At 34.4% G+C, this 20,965-nt stretch overlaps 2 protein-coding genes across 9 annotated transcripts in view; one reads left to right on the top strand and one right to left on the bottom strand.

Moving 5' to 3' along the window:
* LOC147761260 (FMRFamide receptor-like) overlaps positions 1 to 19,885 on the top strand; it is a 54,657-nt gene extending 34,772 nt beyond the window's left edge. For 4 of the 5 annotated variants that reach the window (XM_087014561.1, XM_087014560.1, XM_087014562.1 and 1 more), the window contains one exon: positions 1,827 to 19,885. In XM_087014561.1, the coding sequence (XP_086870687.1) occupies positions 1,944 to 3,152 (1,209 nt within the window). In that variant the 5' untranslated portion in view covers positions 1,827 to 1,943 and the 3' untranslated portion in view covers positions 3,153 to 19,885. The remainder of the gene's footprint in view (positions 1 to 1,826) is intronic. The other variant, XM_087014564.1, reaches the window with a different exon arrangement.
* Positions 1 to 20,965, bottom strand: part of LOC106155140 (stabilin-2-like) — a 112,607-nt gene that overhangs the window by 60,042 nt on the left and 31,600 nt on the right. The window lies entirely within an intron of this gene.

The raw sequence follows: 20,965 nt of genomic DNA on the forward strand, positions 1-20,965 counted from the left end.
CTTGACACAATACACAAAACCATGTCAGGCAGTTTACAACTGTAACAGTGCATGGAAGATCCAAACTATTCAGTATAGTTCTGTAGCGCTAATAAAATGAAGTGTGGTCTCAGTGCATTTTTTGCTGAGAGATGATGAAAGTTCTTTAATGACTTTGATAAACCTGTATTGTCCTTCAAGTAACAAGTATGCAAATATCATGCATAGGTTGCAATGTCTTAATCCATGATTTAACACAGACTGACAATAAACATAAAAAAGGCCTTTAGCCTGCAATTTCCTAGAGGGGGGTGTCTTGTTATGAAAAAGTGGCCCTTTTTACCGACTTAGTGGACCCATTTTGAAAAATGGCAAAGAAGCTAATTCAAATTCTGTTTCAATGTGGTCCTAATTGTAGTCAGAAGTGAGGCTCCTTCAAATACCTGCCCCTGTAGTTTGGCTTGATATGAGTTCCAGACTCGTCTGGCAATTTATGGACATTTTACATGCATTTTACCCGTGCACATGGCATTTTATCACACTCCATACATGCTGAACCGTAAGAAAGATGAGATGTACAATAATGCATGTTAATTGGTTAATCCAAATCATTCCAATGTGCTTATCAGTGTTCACAGCTAGGGAGACTTCTCATGATTGTCAAATAATGAGTAAATAGTCATCCAATTCCTTTACAGTATGGTGAATACCATAAGTCATATCCTTATAGCAAAATCTACAGTCCAGTGTCAATAATACAAACTGCAGACAACAAGGAGCATAGAGAGGTTGAAGTCATCTCCTGAGTATGCACCACCAGCTAAATATGTGCTTCAAGGTTTCACAATATTACAAATCCATTTACATCTGCATACGATAATATTTTGAAGGTTTTGCAAACATGTAGACTAGAAAACGTATTGGAAAAAGAGAAGCTAACATTTTTCTGGGTTTCTATGTGATATGAATCAAACCCCAATATTGAGAGTTAAGTTTTATTTTTTTAATTACTATTTCTTTTCTGAGCCAATAAAAGCATACATTTTAAGTGCATTGTGTGTTCACCTAAGATACAAACAAAAAAATTTCCAGACAGACACCCAAAATAAGTTAACCACCGTTGGCAAGCTTATACTGGTATCTATGTATCCATTCTTAAACATTCAATAAGAGATAGTTCTCATGGTTTTAAGATTTATGACCAATTAGCATGATTATCACAATGTAGCAATTTATAGAAATCTCAATGAATCTGGCTGATCATAACATTAAGTGGACATATCATTTAAACAAATTAAGTGAAGAAATCCACGTATGACTGATAACCATATAGTTGATAACTCTAAGTGTTACATGTGTTGCTGCTTTGGGTATATGTTCAGCAATGATGTGAGATAGATGTACCTGATGCTACAGGGCTACTTGTAGGATTGAGTAGATCCGTAAATAACAGTCATAAATTGTAGGATATCTGAGGCTATTGCACTGGTCCTTTACCTTCAACTTTTACTTTCCATACAGCCAACAACATCACCAAGATTTGAGCCAAAAGAGTTATTTAAAATACAAATACTCTCTAGAATCTTCTTACTCAATAACATGAATTTCTCCCAAGATGAATCATTCTCACTAAAAAAACTTAATACAGCATACAATGATTGTTGGCAAGAACCTTCCAAAATTTCATGACTTATGTCACAAAAATGTTATTTTGCTTGAGTGAAAGGTTTGTATGCAGACACAGTAAATCTGATAAAGACATGTACATATGAGAAAATTCAATTACAAACTGAGAGATCCCAAATGAGTTACTGTGGTCTAAGGAAACCATTTTATATCTATTGCAGATAACTAACCAAAGCTTATGGATTGAAAACTTCAAGGTGTGAAGTTTTGTTACTCCTGACCAAAACAAACTATACAGGTGAACATATTCTTTCTTTATCCTTTATGGACACAAGTATATGAAGAACAATTGTGTTGAAGACTCGCTCAAAATGTCAGTTCAAGGATATTCTACAAATGAGACTAATGAAGAACCTCTATACACTCCAACAGAGAGTGACTATGAATATGTAGATTTTAACAATTCAATGTACCTGCCTCTGTTTGATGAAGATTTCTACCTGGCACAATTTATCATATACCAAGTGCTTTTGCCCATTGTCTGCATATTTGGAATCATAGGCATCCTTCTAACAGTAGTGGTTCTTGCCCAGAAGAAGATGCAGACCTCTACCAACTGTTACCTAATGGCTTTGGCCATTGCTGACTTACTTTTCCTGATGCTTTTATCTACAACTGTCTGGAAGAATAAAATACCCCAGGAGAGCTACTATGATGACATGTATGAAATTTACCACTGGTACGCTAACATTTTCATAAAGACGTTCCTGCTGGCCTCCATATGGGTCACAGTCCTTTTGGCGATAGAGCGCTATCTGGCCATTTGTTTTCCCATGAGGGCCAACAACACTTGCCACGTTTCTCGTGCAAGGATCATCTGCCTGATGATATATCTGGGGGCATTCTGTTGTCGTCTGCCATATTTTTGGGAGAAGAGTATACAATCATTCCTAGATACTTTTAACAGGACCATATTTTACCTGAAGACAGAAGAACTGAACCTTGATCCCCATTACACAACAATCTACACTTGGATTGTGGATGCATGCCTCACCGCCATCATCCCATTCATTCTCTTGCTCTTTCTGAATGGCTGCCTCATCAGGCAAGTACGGAAGTCCACAAAATACCTGAGCATGTCCCTAATGCATGGATCAGAAGTTCGAAATGAGATTTCGCGTGAACAACTCCAGATCACAATGATGTTGATCAGCATCGTTATTGTGTTCTTCATCTGCGCATCACCTCACGTGATCTACACGGTTATCATCAGCCTAATTCCACATGAGGCAGAATCTCTTTCTCCAACCTTCTTTATCATTCCACTGGTGCTCCGCCTTCTGATTGCAATCAAGTCTGCTATTAACTTTATCCTCTACTGTTGGTTCAGTGAAAAATTCAGAAGTACCCTCTACGGACTTTTTCGTTGCTGTCCTTGTCGCCCAAAAGGCCAGTATCAACAGGCCAATAACAGCTTCACTCACATGACTTTTGAAAGAAACAGTCGAAGAAAATCTTCTTTACTGACAAGAGAAACTCTGATGTGATATAGTATGGGCTGCTACATATGGGATATTTGAGGTATTTGTTACATTTTTCCTAAATTTCCCAGACATGTTGACCATACGATGTAGTGTAAGTGTGTGTGTATGTGTGTGTGTCTGTTGAATTTGATCAAAGGTATTACTTGTATTCAGATAAGTTTAACAAGAAGTGTTGTATGTGCATATTATAAGGTCTTTGATACATTAAGATACATTTAATATACATTTAGATTATGTGGAAATAAACATTGTCAAGAGACAGTGCTGCCACATCAAAAATGCATAACTTGCTCATTTGCTAATTTGAGCTGATAACATATAACAGTATTTTGGGGGGTAAAAACTGCAATTTCAAACAGATTTCCCATACCTGAACAGTTATCAGCACCATTTTAAAGCAAATTTAATCACAACAAAAGCACTACAAGTCAGTGCCTGGAATTTTTACTAAGTGGCTTATTTTTTGTTTCAGTTGTTTTATCAGTTAGGAGGTGAAATAATGTGCTGTTGTTTAATGAAACATCATATTCAGGGGCTCAGAATTAACCTCCTAAACAAGTGAATGGAAAACCAAACAATGGCACTAAATGTGGTTCACACCATAATTATCAACCACACAAATTTTCATGATGATATTTTAGTCCTTAGTTACAGAGTTTACAATGAAACCCAGTCACTATCTCACACCAGTTAGCACATAAGCAGCTAAATTGTTAATTAATTAAAGCATGGTCACCATGTGCACAGAGCCAATTGGAATCACATAAGCTATTATACTAAAAGAGAAAAAATGTCCATTAGCTTGGTAGTTTGATCATAAATGAAAATTATCAAACATAAGCCGAAATATTTTCGTACCGTTAGCTTATGGCCAACCTGGGGGAAGGCCTTCATCAGATTGATGTGAGTAGATGTTCACACTCGCTGACCGCTAGGTGGTATAGCAACCAGGACCCTCATATAAATGTCAGGTTGGCCATAAGCTAATGGTACAAAATTATTTTGGCATGTGTTTGATAATTTTCTTTTATGATATTATACTAAAAGTTTTATTTTTATTATATTAAGATAAGTATTTTATTTAAAAAAATGAAATGGGGGAGAGCTATTTTGCCAAATGTGTGTGTTTAAAATCTATATTTTAATTTTGTCACTTTAATTCTGTTTTTTATTTCATTAATCAATTTCTACAATTAAAACTGTTATACTAATGGTGCTTTGAAGAATATGTAGCCTGATCTTGAAAGATGTATACTAAAATGAAGTAAACTTGAAAGAAATTAAACTTATTAAGTTAGGTATAGTCATTTATCTTTATCTCTGTTAAAAATGACTAAACTAAGTTTTTATGTACATGTATAATATCACATACATCAGAAAGTGCCAAACAAAAATATTAAATATTTACTAACCTTTATAAGCTAAATTTTAAAAATAAAGAAACACCAAATTTCCACTTAAATAGTATCAATATAATGAAATTATGGAACTCTAAAGAGGAAATGAGCGAAAATCCTAAGAGCTAATCCAAAGAGCATGCTGTATGCAGATATTTACATTTAAATTAACAAAAATTAATAGAACCTCAAGTCTGAGTAATGTAGTTAATATGGTATGCTCTAGAATGGTACAGAATTTATAATATATATCCAAAAGTGGAAAGCTGGAACAGTTAACATTTATGTACTGCAGGCCCGTAGCCAGAAAATTCAAAAGGGGGGTTCTTTTTCTAAAAAAGTGGACCTCTTCCCAGAAAAATTTCATGTACCTAGATCAAATTTTACCCAGAGTGGACCTTTTCCCAGCAAAAGGGGCGGTTCTTTCTAACCCCCCGAACCCCCCCTGGCTACGGGCCTGGTACTGGCACTAGCTGGCATATTATGGATTGTTTAGACAAAAAGGCTGGATAAAACAGATCATTATTGCACATGGCGTTACAATTGTTGAGCAATGTTCAGTGAAATGTTGAGTGTTTTAACTGGGCTTAATCCTTAAGTTCAGCAAACTGCGCAAAAATCATTCAATGGCTTCTTTGACATCTTGTTATGGCAGATGCAAGTTTTCAGTCTAATAATCAAATTACTTTGTGGCATATGAGAACAAGAGATCAAGACATCGTGTATTAAAAATCTGTCATGTATATGAGTTTCACTGCACCTGGGTCTTTAGTTTTCAGTTACCACCGCAGTACGAGTAAGAATACACAGAGAATTTACTTGTTGTATAGAATATACTTGAGAATACACTTATGTCCATATGTACCATATCTTGCCAACAAGTTGATTGTAGGCAAGATATAATTAAGGTGTATGTACCAACCATCCTGCTTCTCATGGGTGAATTACCACATACACCTCGCTGACTTGAAGTAATAATGCCTATTAATATATTACACACAAATATATACATTTTTTTCAGTATCAATAGCACTTTCAGTGATGAACTTATCCTTATCAGCTGTCACAGCTACCCTACTATCACATATTGCGTGAAGTCATTCAACCACAACCAAATTTCAGTGTAAGCAAAAACCGTATTCATGTATTAGTATTGCTGATGCCGATTTTCATCACAAAAATGACTTTTTAAATATATCAGGCACACCTTCAGGGTATATGTACTGTAACTGGCATATTGCCCATGCAAAATATGAAAGATTTGAAATTTTGATTTGTACTGAGAAGGTGACATTGCATGACTGTACTGTAGTTGCCTACAGTTAGTACCAGGGATTCCAATTACAAAACTGCATGTACATACTATGAATTCTTACAAATTATACCAAATGTTAAAAGCATGAAATTGCATAGGTGCTTATAATGATATACAAAATTAACTTTTAAAATACAATATTTTACAAAATAAACTCTTAAAAGATAATGTTTCATAAAATTAACTCTTAAAATAGTTCTAAAATTTGCAGGAAGTACAAAGGTTTGCATATGTGCAGTATTACACATTCGGATTTGATAAATCTAATCACCCAGATGTCAACAGGAAAACTGGTCGTGGATAAGAACCTTAATGAAAGTCCTAGATTTTAAACCTGATGTTAACTAATTGTTTGTTTACCAGAGCTGTTATGAGTATCCATTCGACATGCGTAGCAATTTCACCTTCAATTTAACAGCCCTGTTTAAGTCATAACTAATTAGGCTACTTAGTATTTGTGCAGACATCATTAGTGACCTTTTGACAAGGGAAGGGATGCAATTGAGACTGTTTCAGGTATTTAATAATCAAGGAAACAGTAAGGATGCCTTAGTTTGAACAGATTCAATGGCTTCTTTAACATCTTGTTATGGCAGATGCAAGTTTTCAGTCTAATAATCACCTTTCGCTTGCTGCTTTTAATTTGCTTTTGGCACGAGATACTTTCCGAAACCTGATTGTGCAAGATACATATTAGGTGTATGAAAAAGCATTGCCTCATCAAACTTCTACAGGGTAGTTGATTTTTTGAACATATGTCTGCCATGTTTTAACGACGTTTTCTTTTGTTGGTTTGTCATGTCATGGCACCAGGCGTATGACTATAACACATAGAAGTTTTAAGCTTTGGTATTGATGACTTTAAAAAAAAAAGAAAGAGTAGAGAGCAAGGCTGACATATGTACAGACACTAAACAGCAAAAAGTCATTGCAACGTACAATATTAAGACAAAAAACTTTTGTAAAAATTATAAAACCATGCTAATTTTCAAAAGCAACCTGCATTTTTACATTCCGAATAAGCAACATGGCAAATATCTGAAGTAAAACAAAAAATGCTGTTTGGTGCTTATGGTGTAAATGTAAGAAAAATACACAACAAATGAAGAAAAACTCAATAACTTTCATAAATGAGCATTTGAAAAATTAGTACTGACTGAATCCAAAGGAAATTAGAAAAATTTTAAATATTGAAAATTCTTCAGAAAATAAATGGAAATGTTCAAAGACAAAGAACTGATATTCTGTTTCACCAAAAGTTTCTGTAAAATATCCAGCAAGAAGTTTTGCTACCAGCAAGTATCAATAAAAGCATTCCAAAGCCACTGTATCTCCAATTTGCACATCCATTCCATGTATAACCTGATCCCTTATACCAAAACTCATTCATCACTTTTTTTATCATTATTTGCAGTCTGCTTTAACATGAGGAGTTATGACCACGAAGGATTTTCAATATCTTTGATGAATGCTTGCTGGAGGTTTACATTAATTTGTCAGTGCAAATGTTTGGTAAAACAGTAATATTTTTGATACAGTATGCTTTTCAAGACATGCAGATACTCCCTTGGTGTTTTTACATAATCTTTCAAAGACTACATGAAACTGATTAAGATAAAAGCTGAAGTCAGGAAGGCTTGCAAAATGTACAAAATCATGTTTTTCTGATAGTGTGCAACATCCCAGTATGAAATTGTAAAAGAATAATCAATAAAGAATCACAATAACAACAAAGATGCAACAAAAGACTCCAAGCATGCAACATCACAGTATAATTTGCACTGTCTAGTCTGGAATTAAAAAATCACAAATTGTAAGGTGATATCCTTTACGGTATCAAAATGGCAGGAAATGTATCACTAATGTATCATTACTGTTTTCTCAAGACTTGACATTCCCATGTGTTGTGTGTCTGATAAAAGCCACACAAAGAAAATGGTACAGAGAATTCAAGATCACAACATCATGGCTGCCACTGTCATGTCTAAATTATCCCAGTGTTATACCGTAGGTGTGCTTCCGTCAATACCTAATTTATGGAAAGAAAGTCTCAATCAGTATGTGGGCTGAGGAGGATGCCAGAGTTGCTCCTCTGGAGACGAAGTGATATCTCTTTGGCTGAATCTCGAAGAAGAAAAAAAATTAAGGAGGTTATTTCTCTGTGTTCGACTTGAAAATCAGATTTCTTTGATCTGTTCTGGAATACACAGGGTAGATAACAAAGGCTAAATTTGACTTCCCAATTCTGATGGTACTAAGGTGGTTTGGCATACAGTCTATCAACAAAGCAGTTAGTAAAACTTAACTTCTATGTATTGCTTACCTTCATCTATTTTGTTACAATTTCCAAATATTCCACATAATGGTGGCCACCAGCATGGGCACAAGTGACTGAGAGAATATATTATTTAAGTCTATGTGGGGGCAATCATCAAGCAGTCTACAAATATCATACTGTATGAACGTGCTGTGAACCCATGCAATTTGCTCATGCAGCCAACACTACTGAGAGCCTCTGAGAGACTCCAGTTAAAAAACAGCTAAAAGAGGAGCAAAAAAGCTACATGAAACAGTGTAGATAGGAAGAATCAAATAAGAGTGTTTCAAGCTGCTTGAAAACAAAGTTGTTTCAGTAACAGCTTCTGTGTTATTTCTCTATAAAACCAAGTTCAAATGTTGTCAAGGGCAAATGTTGAAAGCATTTTAACACGTTGAGTGATGTTTAGTGATGTTAAGCAACTTCAGCAATGTTCAGTAGAGTTTGAATGGAGTCAAAATGTTCAGTGGGCCGACTCAACATTTGTTGTTCTCGGGGGAGATATTGAAATTAAGCATGTTATCACAGGGCCACTCAATGATGTGCAGTCAGCACAAGCACACTGGACCCTTCTTTTCATACTTACACCCCATTTCCATAGATTTTTAGATCGATCTATCCCTGTGGGGAGTCTCACTAGATTACTGTCAGCTTGGCCAGCTTAAGCATCTGTCCCGCCTACTAAAAGCTGTAAAGGGGTAATTAACTACATGTATGGTGCCCGCTCGGCTGACTGCAATTTAGCGTGAACCCCCAGGGAGTTAGGTCGATTTAAATTTTAATCTTTAGATTGATCTAAATCTCTGGGAAAGCACCCTTAGCATACTGAAGAGGCTTGAATGGATTCATAATTTCTCTTAATGGCTTCTTTTTATTCATGCTTTCACTTTTTTTCTTTTTATTATCCTTGCCCTCCTTGTCCTTGTCAACTACAAGACTTAGTTCTAACACTGTCAGGGCTGTAATAACTTTTTGCTTTGAAAGTGACACCATTTTGAACACAAAGTCAAGGAACAGGGATTTTGCAACTTTGTTTATAAATGCTTTAACCTATTTTGATCATGGATTTTAATTAATGGTAGACTAGTATAGCATTCTATGGTCATTTTATGTGTGTGTGTTTTTTTTTTAGGTTTATGCACCCGGTTTATTAATAATATAGCAATTTTAAGACACTCATTCTATGTGACAGCCATGTTTCCATGGCCCGACTAATGACACGTGAAATTGTTGAGAGGGTTTTAACACGCCCTCACTGCATGAACATGACTAAACATGGCGCTACAATTGTTGAGCAATGTTCAGTGAAATGTTGAGTGTTTTAACTGGGCTTAATCTTCAAGTTCAGCAAACTGCACAATTAATATGCAGGACAGAAGAAAGATGATTTACAAAGGGTGCAGTCAAGCTGCTGCTTTCTGATGAATGGAAATAAAGAAATATTTTTTGATTAAAACCATCCTCAATATACTCATGGTGCATTGTGTGAATGAACTGAAAGATGAAAAATCGGTGTCTCTTTTTTAATCCCCTTGTTGAAAGAACATCAGGAATGTTGAACTTTGATAATTGAAGTAAATATAGTATGAGATTCATGCACTGAGTGAGAAATGGATCCCATGAGTATTCACATAATATTATAGTTTTCCAAAGCAAATGCTGCAGAAAATATTCCTGTGTATATAATAAATTTCTTTGTTTTCTTATTCGTGAAAAATATCATGAGGTGGTGTATCCAACTGACTCTTATAATTAAATATGTATTTATTTATTTATTTATTTATTTATTTATTTATTTATTGCATTTTTTTCTATTTCGGACAAATGATAAGTTGAACATTTCAAAAAAGAAGATTCCTCATGCTTCAACATTTCCTCATGTTTTATTGGTGCAACTGGCATTGCAGCTACAGATCTGTAAGTCAGAGCCACAGTGGGAAGCCAACACAGTTTCTCCATATAATTCTATTCCTAAATCTAATTTCTTACATAATTAGTCACATCATTAGTCTGTCAAAGTTGCGAGTATAGTACAGTAAGTACATGTATGTTCCATCCTTTGTGAGCAATCTCAATATCGTGTACATGTATCTAAGTATAGTAAGTTGGCAGTTTAGAGTGACCCAATTGTCACATTGAAAATATTTTATTTAAACAGTGCATGTATGTTGTATGTTGAGCACTAAGTTAAAACGTCACAAGACACAAATATGGCTATTAAACACCTTGCTTTACCAAAGATATGGTAACAGATCAAATCATCAGTGGAACCTTTGAGAGTGAGTGTCTTCCTGGAAAAGGCTTTTAATAAGCAGAGTTAGGTTTCATATAATTGATAACGATGGCAATGATATGTGCTGAAATGATTTTTTGGATATAAGCTGTTTGCTCTCAGTATGTGAGCTGCTGCGTACCTGGATGACTCCCCGAATAGTTTCAGATAACTCACAGAGTGTGATATGCTTTTAATTAATTATTCATTCTAGGTAAATCTAAATATATATCCTGAATGCTTCTTTTTCCATAAATGAAATATTGCCTGCATGGAGGTTTTCTCGAATAAACTTTCAAACTTGAACGGTGTAGTTTATAAAATGTGAGAGTTAATATTCATAGACATAGGAGACACTTTTTTCAACCACATCCGTCATAAGCAAAGGAAGTAAAGAGGCTAAGGAGAATACCCTTACCCTCCCCCTCACCGCTTTTTCCTTTTAATGGTTTGCAAATTAAACCCACTGAAACATTGCTTCCTACATCTGACATCTCAAGTGATATATTTCTCAATTTAATGTGTATTTTTTCCAAGATAAAATCTCAATTGTAATTGGAATGAGATTGGTGTACCACTGAGTACCCAGGGCTGTCAGTTTAAAAGTTTCTATTACATGTAGCCTCTTCATGATATCAAAATTGATTTGGATCAGGCCCTACAAATTTACTGTGCCAAATTTGATATTGTATTTGTAGTTTTCTGGTTAATTCAGCATATAATGGCTGCAGCCACACCAAGGAAAGTGTACTATTTAACCCTGACTCAGGCAGCAAAATATATAGTTACCCCATAATTGGCAGTTAGTAAGTGAATACATTTTTGGGTGGGGTCGAAAACTTACGATTCACACTACATCCTTCGTTTCATCCATTTAGTTTTCTATGGTGGTAAATTATCCCCTTTTATGATTTATGTAATTGATTTTCTGCATTACTTTAATTCGAACATAATTTTCAGAAGTGGCAGCTCGCGAACCGTGAATGCTCATACAGGAAGTGACTCCGTTCTCCCATTTCATCATGTAGTAAATATCAATAAATCATAAAATTAACATAAATTTGGTTAAGAAGTACTCATCCTTATCAACTGATAAATGTATGAATTCAAAGGTTCAAAAAGCACATGCTGGTGATACAATAACTAAACTACAGCAGATGCTCATAGCAATTTCCTTAACTGTCACCCAAATGTCTGTTGGAGTATCAATTAAATTATACCCAATTAGATCAATGCCTTCTTGATCAATAATCTAACGCAACACCATATAGTTTTATTGTTCATTCCCCTCCATAAGACTTCTACAATGATAATAATAAATGACAGAGGGAGAAATCAATATGATGGAGTGAGAAATTAATGATAGATATACTTAATGGATCATTAGGTACATTAGTGGGCAGTGCAGATTACCCAGAGATATCAATATATAGTGTGTGTGTCTTTCAAAATGGCATCAATTCTAAAAGCTGCTTTCTGAATGTCATGATAAAAGGTACAGGTGTATGGCAAAGGGGGTAGATTAATTACAGTAATGAATAATTAATGAATGGCACCTTATATGAGGACAGTAGCAAGTGCATTAGTGCTATTTTTGATGAATGGGTCATAGCTTTTCAATCTCAAGAAAACACTTGGAGGATCCAATTGCATTTATCTCTGAATCAGTTTTGGAAAGATGCGTAGGTCTGGCCACCATGATTTGATTATACATCCATAATGAATTCCGCAATAAGATTAATAACTTCTTACTTGCAACTTTTTTGTTCTTTCGAATGTGGGTAGTAGAAAAGGCAAACACAGGTGAAAAATACCTTGGAATCATGTCTTTGAAGATGGATGACAGAAGTGCATGTTGGAGGGTTTAGAATAATGGATCATTCTTTAAAAATACACAAATGTGTGGTAGCTTAATTACCCCTATTTTCAGAGGACACTAAGAACTCATCTATCTATTATCAGTATATATATCCCATTTTCATGTGGGTCAGTCAGGCTACCAGATAGAAGAGAGGTGAGTTTTAAGTGTCCCCTGAAACTCCAGGTAGAATGAAATTAATAGGTTGGTAACATTCACAAGGAGATCATCCTCATCCACAACTTCAACTACTGTGTGGATGAATGATCTCTTTTGTGAAGAATGCAATCTAAGTTGTAAGAGGAGGAGGAAGAGGGTTTGTGAAGAAATGGGTTGCCGTTTTCCAGTGTAACTACTAAATGATCTGCCTCTGCTGCCCATGTGATATTAAATACAAAAAGTGCTTGAATCACAGCAAAGCAGGATCTAGTTATACACTGTATTCAAAAAGACATACTGGTACATGCACACTGATGCACAAAACCCTATTTCTCCATAAGTATGATGTTTTAATTTTTATAATTCCTTTGGTGATTAATCCAATAACAAATTTTTAAAAAATTGAAAGGGGATATTGCGGAAATATTCAGGTTTTCCTTCTTTTAATATTTTTCATTTTTTTATTTTATTAAATTTTTGCTACATATTATACAAGTAGGTATAATGGGCATTGTATTAATTATCTTTATAGGTCTTTCCCAAAATGAATTCTATGAATAATGTCAACTCACATTTTATTGTCATGACAATAAAATATTGATTATAAGCATTTGTACAAAGCAACAGAAATTTTTGTGTTTCTGCTTGTGGAAAATAACATTCATTGTACCAGAGGCTTTATTGTACTGATACAGGCACTATCCACAGGGAGCAAATTATGCACTATAACCAAATAACCAAAAAGCCAAAGCATTTCTGCTTAGCTCATGCTGGAACATACCCATACATGCATTCAGCAAGTTTGGCCTATGTATTCATTATTACATACTAAATTTGGGACTGCTTTTTCATGCCCAACTTGGCAAATGACAACATCCTCAAGGGAATGTCTTCCCTGGAGCCTCAGTGCTGTTTTGTGAGTTAATTAAATAATATGCTGATCAATATCAACAACAGCTATTTAATATTATAATTAATTAAAAACATCAATAACAGTAATGGTGAGGTAACATGCACTATGGTATTGTTACTCTCTATTATCGTTACCCTTTATTATCATCCAGATACTGAAAATGGATCGAGTTTTCCTGCATCTATTATTCAGGAACGCAGCTGTCTTTGTTCTGATTTAAAACAATAAAAAAAAACCCTCGAAAATATAAAATATCAGCATTTATATTTCTTGTTGTAATGTTTAAGCATAGACAACTCAAAGCTTTAATGGTCAATTTAACACCTTTCTGTTGTGAGGTGAGATAGCAATTGGTATGGGGCGTAATCTTGCAGAGTTGACCATAAGTGTACAAATGTATGGGCTACAATCCATTGCCATTATTTTAGTCTTAATATTTTTGCTATTGATTTATAAGCCCCTAACTGCAGATTTTCATTAAACAAAGGCATCATTTTGTTTTATCAATGATAAAATCTGAACTAAGACCTTTAAGAAAAATTGTTGGCAGGGTTTTGGAGTACTAAGTGGTGACATTAAAATGGTGTTAAAATGATTATCATGGGCGCTCATGTACAGGAGAAATTTGAGAAACTGATTTTTCAGTTTTAACCCCAAAATTGCAATAATGACATCACCCACAAGACGACATATTTGTAAATGTTAATTAATTTAGTCACTGAACACTGAAGATTTATCTATTACCCAAAAGAACATGTAAGGCAGTAAGTAAGTTTTGTGCGAAGGGTGACATTATCCTTATAAGTTTACACATTAGCCTGCTGAGTTCACACAAGCTATAATCACATGCTATGCTCCCAATAAGCACCCTCTTAATGTGCACACTTTATGGGTTTTCATTATTCATTTTATTAAATGGATGTCATTAGTTTTACATTACAGACATCAAACTATAATCAGTGATCCTGCAAGCCTGAACAATGGATCAATTTGTAAACGCCCAGCATGTACCAGTAATCACAAAACAACCCTGGCTGACTTGTTGTGACCTTTGCCTCAGGTAATGGAATCAATTTAATATCCTTTGTTGTCTCTTAGGATCTACTCAGAAAAAAAAGTATATAGGCTGTGTTGACAACCAGTGATCTGCAGACTAACTGGTCCAGGGATCAAATTTGGCAACCAATTGACAATGAGTTCCTGCTGTCCATCCTATCATGGGTGGAGCAATGAAATTTTCGCACGATTTCAAGAGGGGCATGCTACATGTGATCTGCAGACTAGTTAGTCAGTGGATCAGCTGGTTGTGAATGTGGCCATAGAGGTACTCTGGCTTATCATTATTATTATTTGGCATGATGGTGCAATGCAGGGCCTTTTCTTTTCTCCTTTTTTTCAATCCTTATAATTATTGTGTGATCAAAACAAGAATGTTCCTGCCTATCAAACCTGAAAGAACCTTTACTCTCATTCCACTTCAATTCTTTTGTATGACGTTGAAAGAAGTGCTAATTCTGTTTCCCCTAATGCTGCTACAGAAATATGTCCAGGGTATTTGTAGAACACCATATTGCGTTAAATTCACAGCACATATAGTCAGAGCTAGTACTCTACCGGTACTTTAGGCATATTACAATCAATTATTGTGCTGCAGTTGTAGTTCTACATGTTCTGTACATGTATACAGTGTAGGTACAATACAGTAGGCAGACCTCTGTAAGGACACAGAGGTATTTTGTCAGGGCACATGCAGCACTAATATGGAATATGACTCAAACCAAGGAGGTTGAATTCCTTGCTCAAACCAAAGGCCTAAACAGAATGCAATGGTGCCTCTATGATCAAAATCTGAAACCCATTTGGTTAAGGAAATATATTTCCCATTATAGGACTTCCTTTAGGACTCTATGAGACTCTAGAGGAATCCCACTGAACTAAGAATAGGAATTCTATCAGATGTCCTATAGGTTTCCTCTAAGGACATATGTCCTTTCTGGATCCTAAAGGATTTAAAGCCAATTACCTTTAGAACATTATAAGATTTTAAGCCAATTTCCAATAGGATCCTAAATGAAATTTCACTGAAACTTCCATGTTTTTCCATAAGGAATGGAGATTTGCAAATAAAAATGTGTACACAAATGAATTCCTTTTTTCTCATAAAAAAAGTTCTACAAAAGGAGGCCAGGAGAGATGCATTCCTTTGACTTTTTTTCAATTTCTTATTTGCATATAAATATACCAAATAACTAAGAAAAAGATCTATTTTTCCATCTCCATATCAGCCAACCCAAAGAAAAATACTGAACATGCCCCTATTCAGTCTCTGAAGCACAAGGCAAAGAAGGAAACTGGCTGATTGTGATGAACTGGAAATTTTGCACATATATTGTTTCACATCTAAAGTTTCCTGACTATCTATACAGGACAATAACACTTGATCATAAATAGCCCCAATAAAAGATCTGAACACTTGACCCATATAGCATTTGAGCTTTAAATCATAAATGTAATCAAAATGGAATTCTTATGTTGAAATGGTAAACCTAAGTGAAAGCTCAGCTATACTTTTTTTACAACAATTCTACAAATGGAATTTTGATGTTCAAAGAGAAACCTCTAGACAATAAAACTGACAGCAACATTATAACTACAAGTACATGCACATGTTATCCCAGAATTTTCAAATGTGCATGAACAATTTTACTGATGACTAAGGTATCTAGGGTCTTAGGCTCTATTCCCATAGATTTTAGATCGATCTATCCCCGCAGGGAGTCTCACTAGATTACTTTCAGATAATCCTACTTAAATGTCCGTCCCGCCTACTACAAGCTGTAAGGGGATAATTAACTTTTGTGTCCGCCTGGCTGACAGCTATTTAGCGTGAACCCCCAGGGAGTTAGGTCGATCTAAAGTAGGTCGATCTAATCTATGGAAATGGGGTGTTAATCAAAACAGAACACAGAAGAGAGTGAAATGTGAAATGCTTGGTCACTGACCAAGTTTACATTATGCAATCATAAAGGTACAATACTCTATAATATACCATACATGTACCAAGGATAAACAGCTCCTGGAAACAAAAAAAAGGCATTAAAATGCAAGTATTACAATGAACAGGAACTGTGTGTTAAAGAACTGTTACAGTAGCAAAAGACAAGCTGATAGTTGATAGGCATACATGTATAAGTATTTTCAAGCTGGAGTCACTAGGACTTCTATATTTATTTTGAAAAAGTTAGATATTGGTCAAAGTTTTATTGCCCTGAAATGGTGTTATCTTACATAAGATAGCAGCTATATGTTCTCCCTCTTTTGTTTTGTGGCACCCATAGATTTGTTGCAGTTAATCCTCAAAATTTTGTTACATGTATTTACATTGTGCATCAAGTGTTTTCCTAAAAGATAAGTGCACATAAATATACATGTACACTTATGTTCACAATCTTGTAATAACTTGCTAGCATATCATATAACAGAATGGCAGTGAGTAAAGCAAACCAATAACACAACTAAATTTCTATAGCTCTAAAAATGGCTTCTTGCTGCATCAGCAATGCCCGTCACAAACTTTGTCCCAATCATACACACATAAAAGCATACAGAGAGAGAGAGAGAGAGAGAAATGTGATATAATGTGGTGCTACTAATCTCAACTAATGTTACTGTATATGTTATTTGATTAAAAGTTATATAGTATTAGTAGTCACAGTTGCGAAAAAATTGTACCATGTATCAATGTACTATAACTGGGTCTAACCAGGAAAAATTCAATTAAGAAAATTGAATTGATTTCTTTGTCATTATGAAGTACTTTATTCAATATTGGATACTTGTAACTTAGACAAGACAGCATACTGTATTCATTTTCTATGTCATAACTGGATTACCTCACAGTGGGTTATAAGTGATTTGATACATTGTTTCTCTGAGATATTGTTGCAAAATTGCTTTTTTTTTTTACTGTCTTTCATAATTTTTTTTTTCATGAAAGATGTAATTTCCAGGCCAGAGTTTCAGAAAGGTAATTATTCATTTAAAATTTCTATACATGCCATTTTTCACACCAGAACTTCAATAGCATTTGATTGCAGTTTATTACACCAACAAAAATTTGACATAATTCATTAACTATGCCACATCCTTCAAGAAACCAAGAAATCTAGATGGGAATTCACATATTTGTGACCAACATGGCCGGTTTCTTCAGGCAAACTTGTAACTGAATATCGCGGTCTGATAAGCTTGCACATTCGGAGGGTTGAAAATGAAGTAGCTGGCCACGTATTGGACCCGAAGTCCTAGGCAAAAGGTCATCTTTTGGAACTTACAATTAAGTATCCCTTAAAAAAAGTATTCACATAAATACCACTGCTTTTGCTCTTGTTTTAAGTGTAGCACTAGGTTGGTTTCATTGTTTAATAAATGAATTTTACTTGTATATTTAATGCACTAGGTTAAATGCTATTATTAATATCTGATCTTGCACATTTCAACCTAGGTACATGCGTAATATTTCTACATTTGTGTATCTTCATACTCAGTAGGTATATTACAAAGATCTGTACTGTATATACAAGTATATTGCCTATTAAACCAGTTTGCTGAGATTGGGAGGCAACTGCAATTATTACCAGTCACTGTAACTTCTCTTTGTTGCTGTGGATCCTATTTATGACACTTAGCATCTGATAAATCCTTGGTATTTTATTGTAAGTCATATCTTTCCAATTACTCTACATGAGATGTACGGTATTGTGCACACTCACAAAATGCTATTATGATTTCTGTGAGTTTTTTAAACATGTTAGTACTAGTTACAACTACTGATCGTCCATGTATACAACATACAAGAGTACGTGTAATTATATCGAGATGCAGCCGAGATATAATTTGCTCTGGCATGTCACATACAGTGGACGAGGAAAAGTTGTAACTGACTTATACCACAGCTGCCACTTCGAAAAATAGGATGAATGCACTGAAGGGTATGAAAATACAGGCAAGCATGTGTGCGAAATACAAGTGCAATTATCATACTGTTCGAGGCACCAGCCGTGGTAAAGTGAAAGTTAATGTACTAGTTAATGGTCAACTGGGAAATTTTTGTCATGTGGCAAGGTGTTGTTTTCAATCAATTTTTAACCTATAAAATATATTTTATCATTATATACTTTACAGAGATGTCATGTCAGAATAATACAGTGTATGAGTATAGTTATTGTAAAGCAGTATTTAGGTGTGTTATATATTCCTGGGATATATATTTCCTTAACAACTTTGTGTAACACGCTTTTGATCATTTTCTGTAATAAAAGTTCAGTATTATATAAGATTCTGCAGAGACTGTATAATTACACAAGGACAATTTTCAAACCCTACATTTAACTGTGCAAACTTCATAGCACTATTGTGTTTTGGTGCTGTAATTATTCACAAATTTCAAATAATTTTTTTGTCAAGATTTCTCAGTTATAGTTACTCATCTAAGTGTTCTTCTCGATGTTTTTTTTTTTATTCATTTTCCAAGCAAAACATTCTTTTGTGCTATAAAATTAATTAATCAATCTATTTGAATGTAATGAGTAATTACGGTATTCTGTTATATAAACATATAAGTATTTATGCTTGTGATGTAAAGACATCTAACTGTGTCCTACATGTAAACTGCAACAAAATTTACGTATATTTTCACCATGCTTGCAGCTAGGAAAAATCATTTAGTCTCTTCATGGCCTCTTATATACTGATCCAATCCGGAGTACTAAATTTAGTTGCTAAGTAGCCTATTGTACCTGGTTGGGTGTGTTAGAGGAACTGATTGTGTTTAGTTGTGACAATCAATTATTGTAATCAACACAGAAATTGTAAGAAATAATTAAAAGGGACTGCCACAGTATAGTTCATTATTCTCTAGATTATATTTACTCTTGGTCAAAATTTTGGAATATATGAACTATGTTTCCTGTGAACTGAGAGTGCTGCCAAGAGCAAATTAAGCTTAGCTGCCATAGGAAACTTTGGGCAGTATGATATATATATCCAACATGACTGCCAATTCCCACCATTGCAAACCTTCTATCCACCCTGAATAAAGAAAAAAACTTTGTGGTAAATACAGTTTCAAGGTGCCATTACTCCTGTAATCAGAGCGTAATTTGAGTGACTCGTAACTGGATTTTGTCAATTTGGTTTCTCTAAAATCCTAAAAAAAAAATTTACTAGTCCTTTTTTAATTTTTTCAACCACTGACAAAAGTTTGTCATAATTTTGCAAAATATTTTAATAATTACCGGTTGACTGATATATATTTCTGATGCATTGTTAATTTCAATTTGTGCATTTTGAAAAACTATTCACAATCATGGAAAATGAAAAACATACTGTAGTACAAATAATTACGTACTGTATGTGTAATGTTTTGCTACATTTAGTGATTATTGTAACTTTGATTTTTATTATCATATATCTTGTGGATCTATTAAATTTGATATTGTGGTTATTTATTGTGTGTTGTTGCATTTCTATAAAGAACCAGCTCACACGTGCTTACACCTACTGAATCTTTCGGTGCTCAACGGTACAGTCATTTACTAATCTACCAAATTACAAAAGTGACCATGTACAATTTAGCAGTCATAGAGTAAGTGAAAGTACAACATCACTAAATAAGAAAAACACCACCACCCCCACCTCCCAAAAAAAGAAAAAAAAGAAAAAAAGAAAGACGTTACTTTGATGGGAGGAGGGGGGTGAAAGTGCATTGAATATTAAACAGTCCACAACTCCATTTGTATGGTTATACCATTTTCCTCCTTTTATCACCATATGTTCCTTAAAATATAAACTCATAGTGCACTAAGTAAGTTGCCTTCTTTTTTTGACATTATCAGAGACTTTCAGTTATAACAAAGTGTTCTGTGCATGCAGCCATTCATTACTCGAGCCCAAAGTTTGGTATGTCAATAGTTTCATCTTAACTTCATCTGGGTTTTAAGTGTACATGGGTAAAATGTGGAAGCATTTGATAAAACAAAACATTGCTCACAAGTCATTTTTACATACCCACTTTTTGAAGTTTAAGTTCCTGATGAACCCTGAAACTGGAAAGCATTTAGCAATACAAAGCAATGAAAGCATATTCCAACCTTTAAGGTCTTTGCAAAAAAATATTCACCAGGCATTTATGTCATTATCTTCTGTTGTGTACCAAGCAGGGATTCACTATAGATTTAATTAGATTAATCATTTACTCGTAATCTGTCTCATGTTTAAGTCAATCAATGTTAGACCTTTATAATAGTAAAAATTTGAATGACAAAATTACCATTTATAAACTTGGCCTGTGAGTTTTAAGTTTGTCATTTGTGTACCACTCCTGTACAGAGATTGAGACTTGTAAATTTCACCCATAATGCTATAAATTAGAAATTAAGAAATCAAAAACAACACTATATATCAGGCTCATCTCAATAGATTTGTATAGATTATGCTTTGCTGATTAAGTAAAAGTTGCTGAAATTTCTTGCAAAAATTTTAGCTATATGAAGGTCTGACACAAATTGCATGCTTTTAAAGTACA

This window comes from Lingula anatina, chromosome 6, assembly GCF_051362555.1.
Source record: "Lingula anatina isolate TDL-2025a chromosome 6, LinAna3.0, whole genome shotgun sequence".
Classification (NCBI taxonomy): Eukaryota; Metazoa; Brachiopoda; class Lingulata; order Lingulida; family Lingulidae; genus Lingula; species Lingula anatina.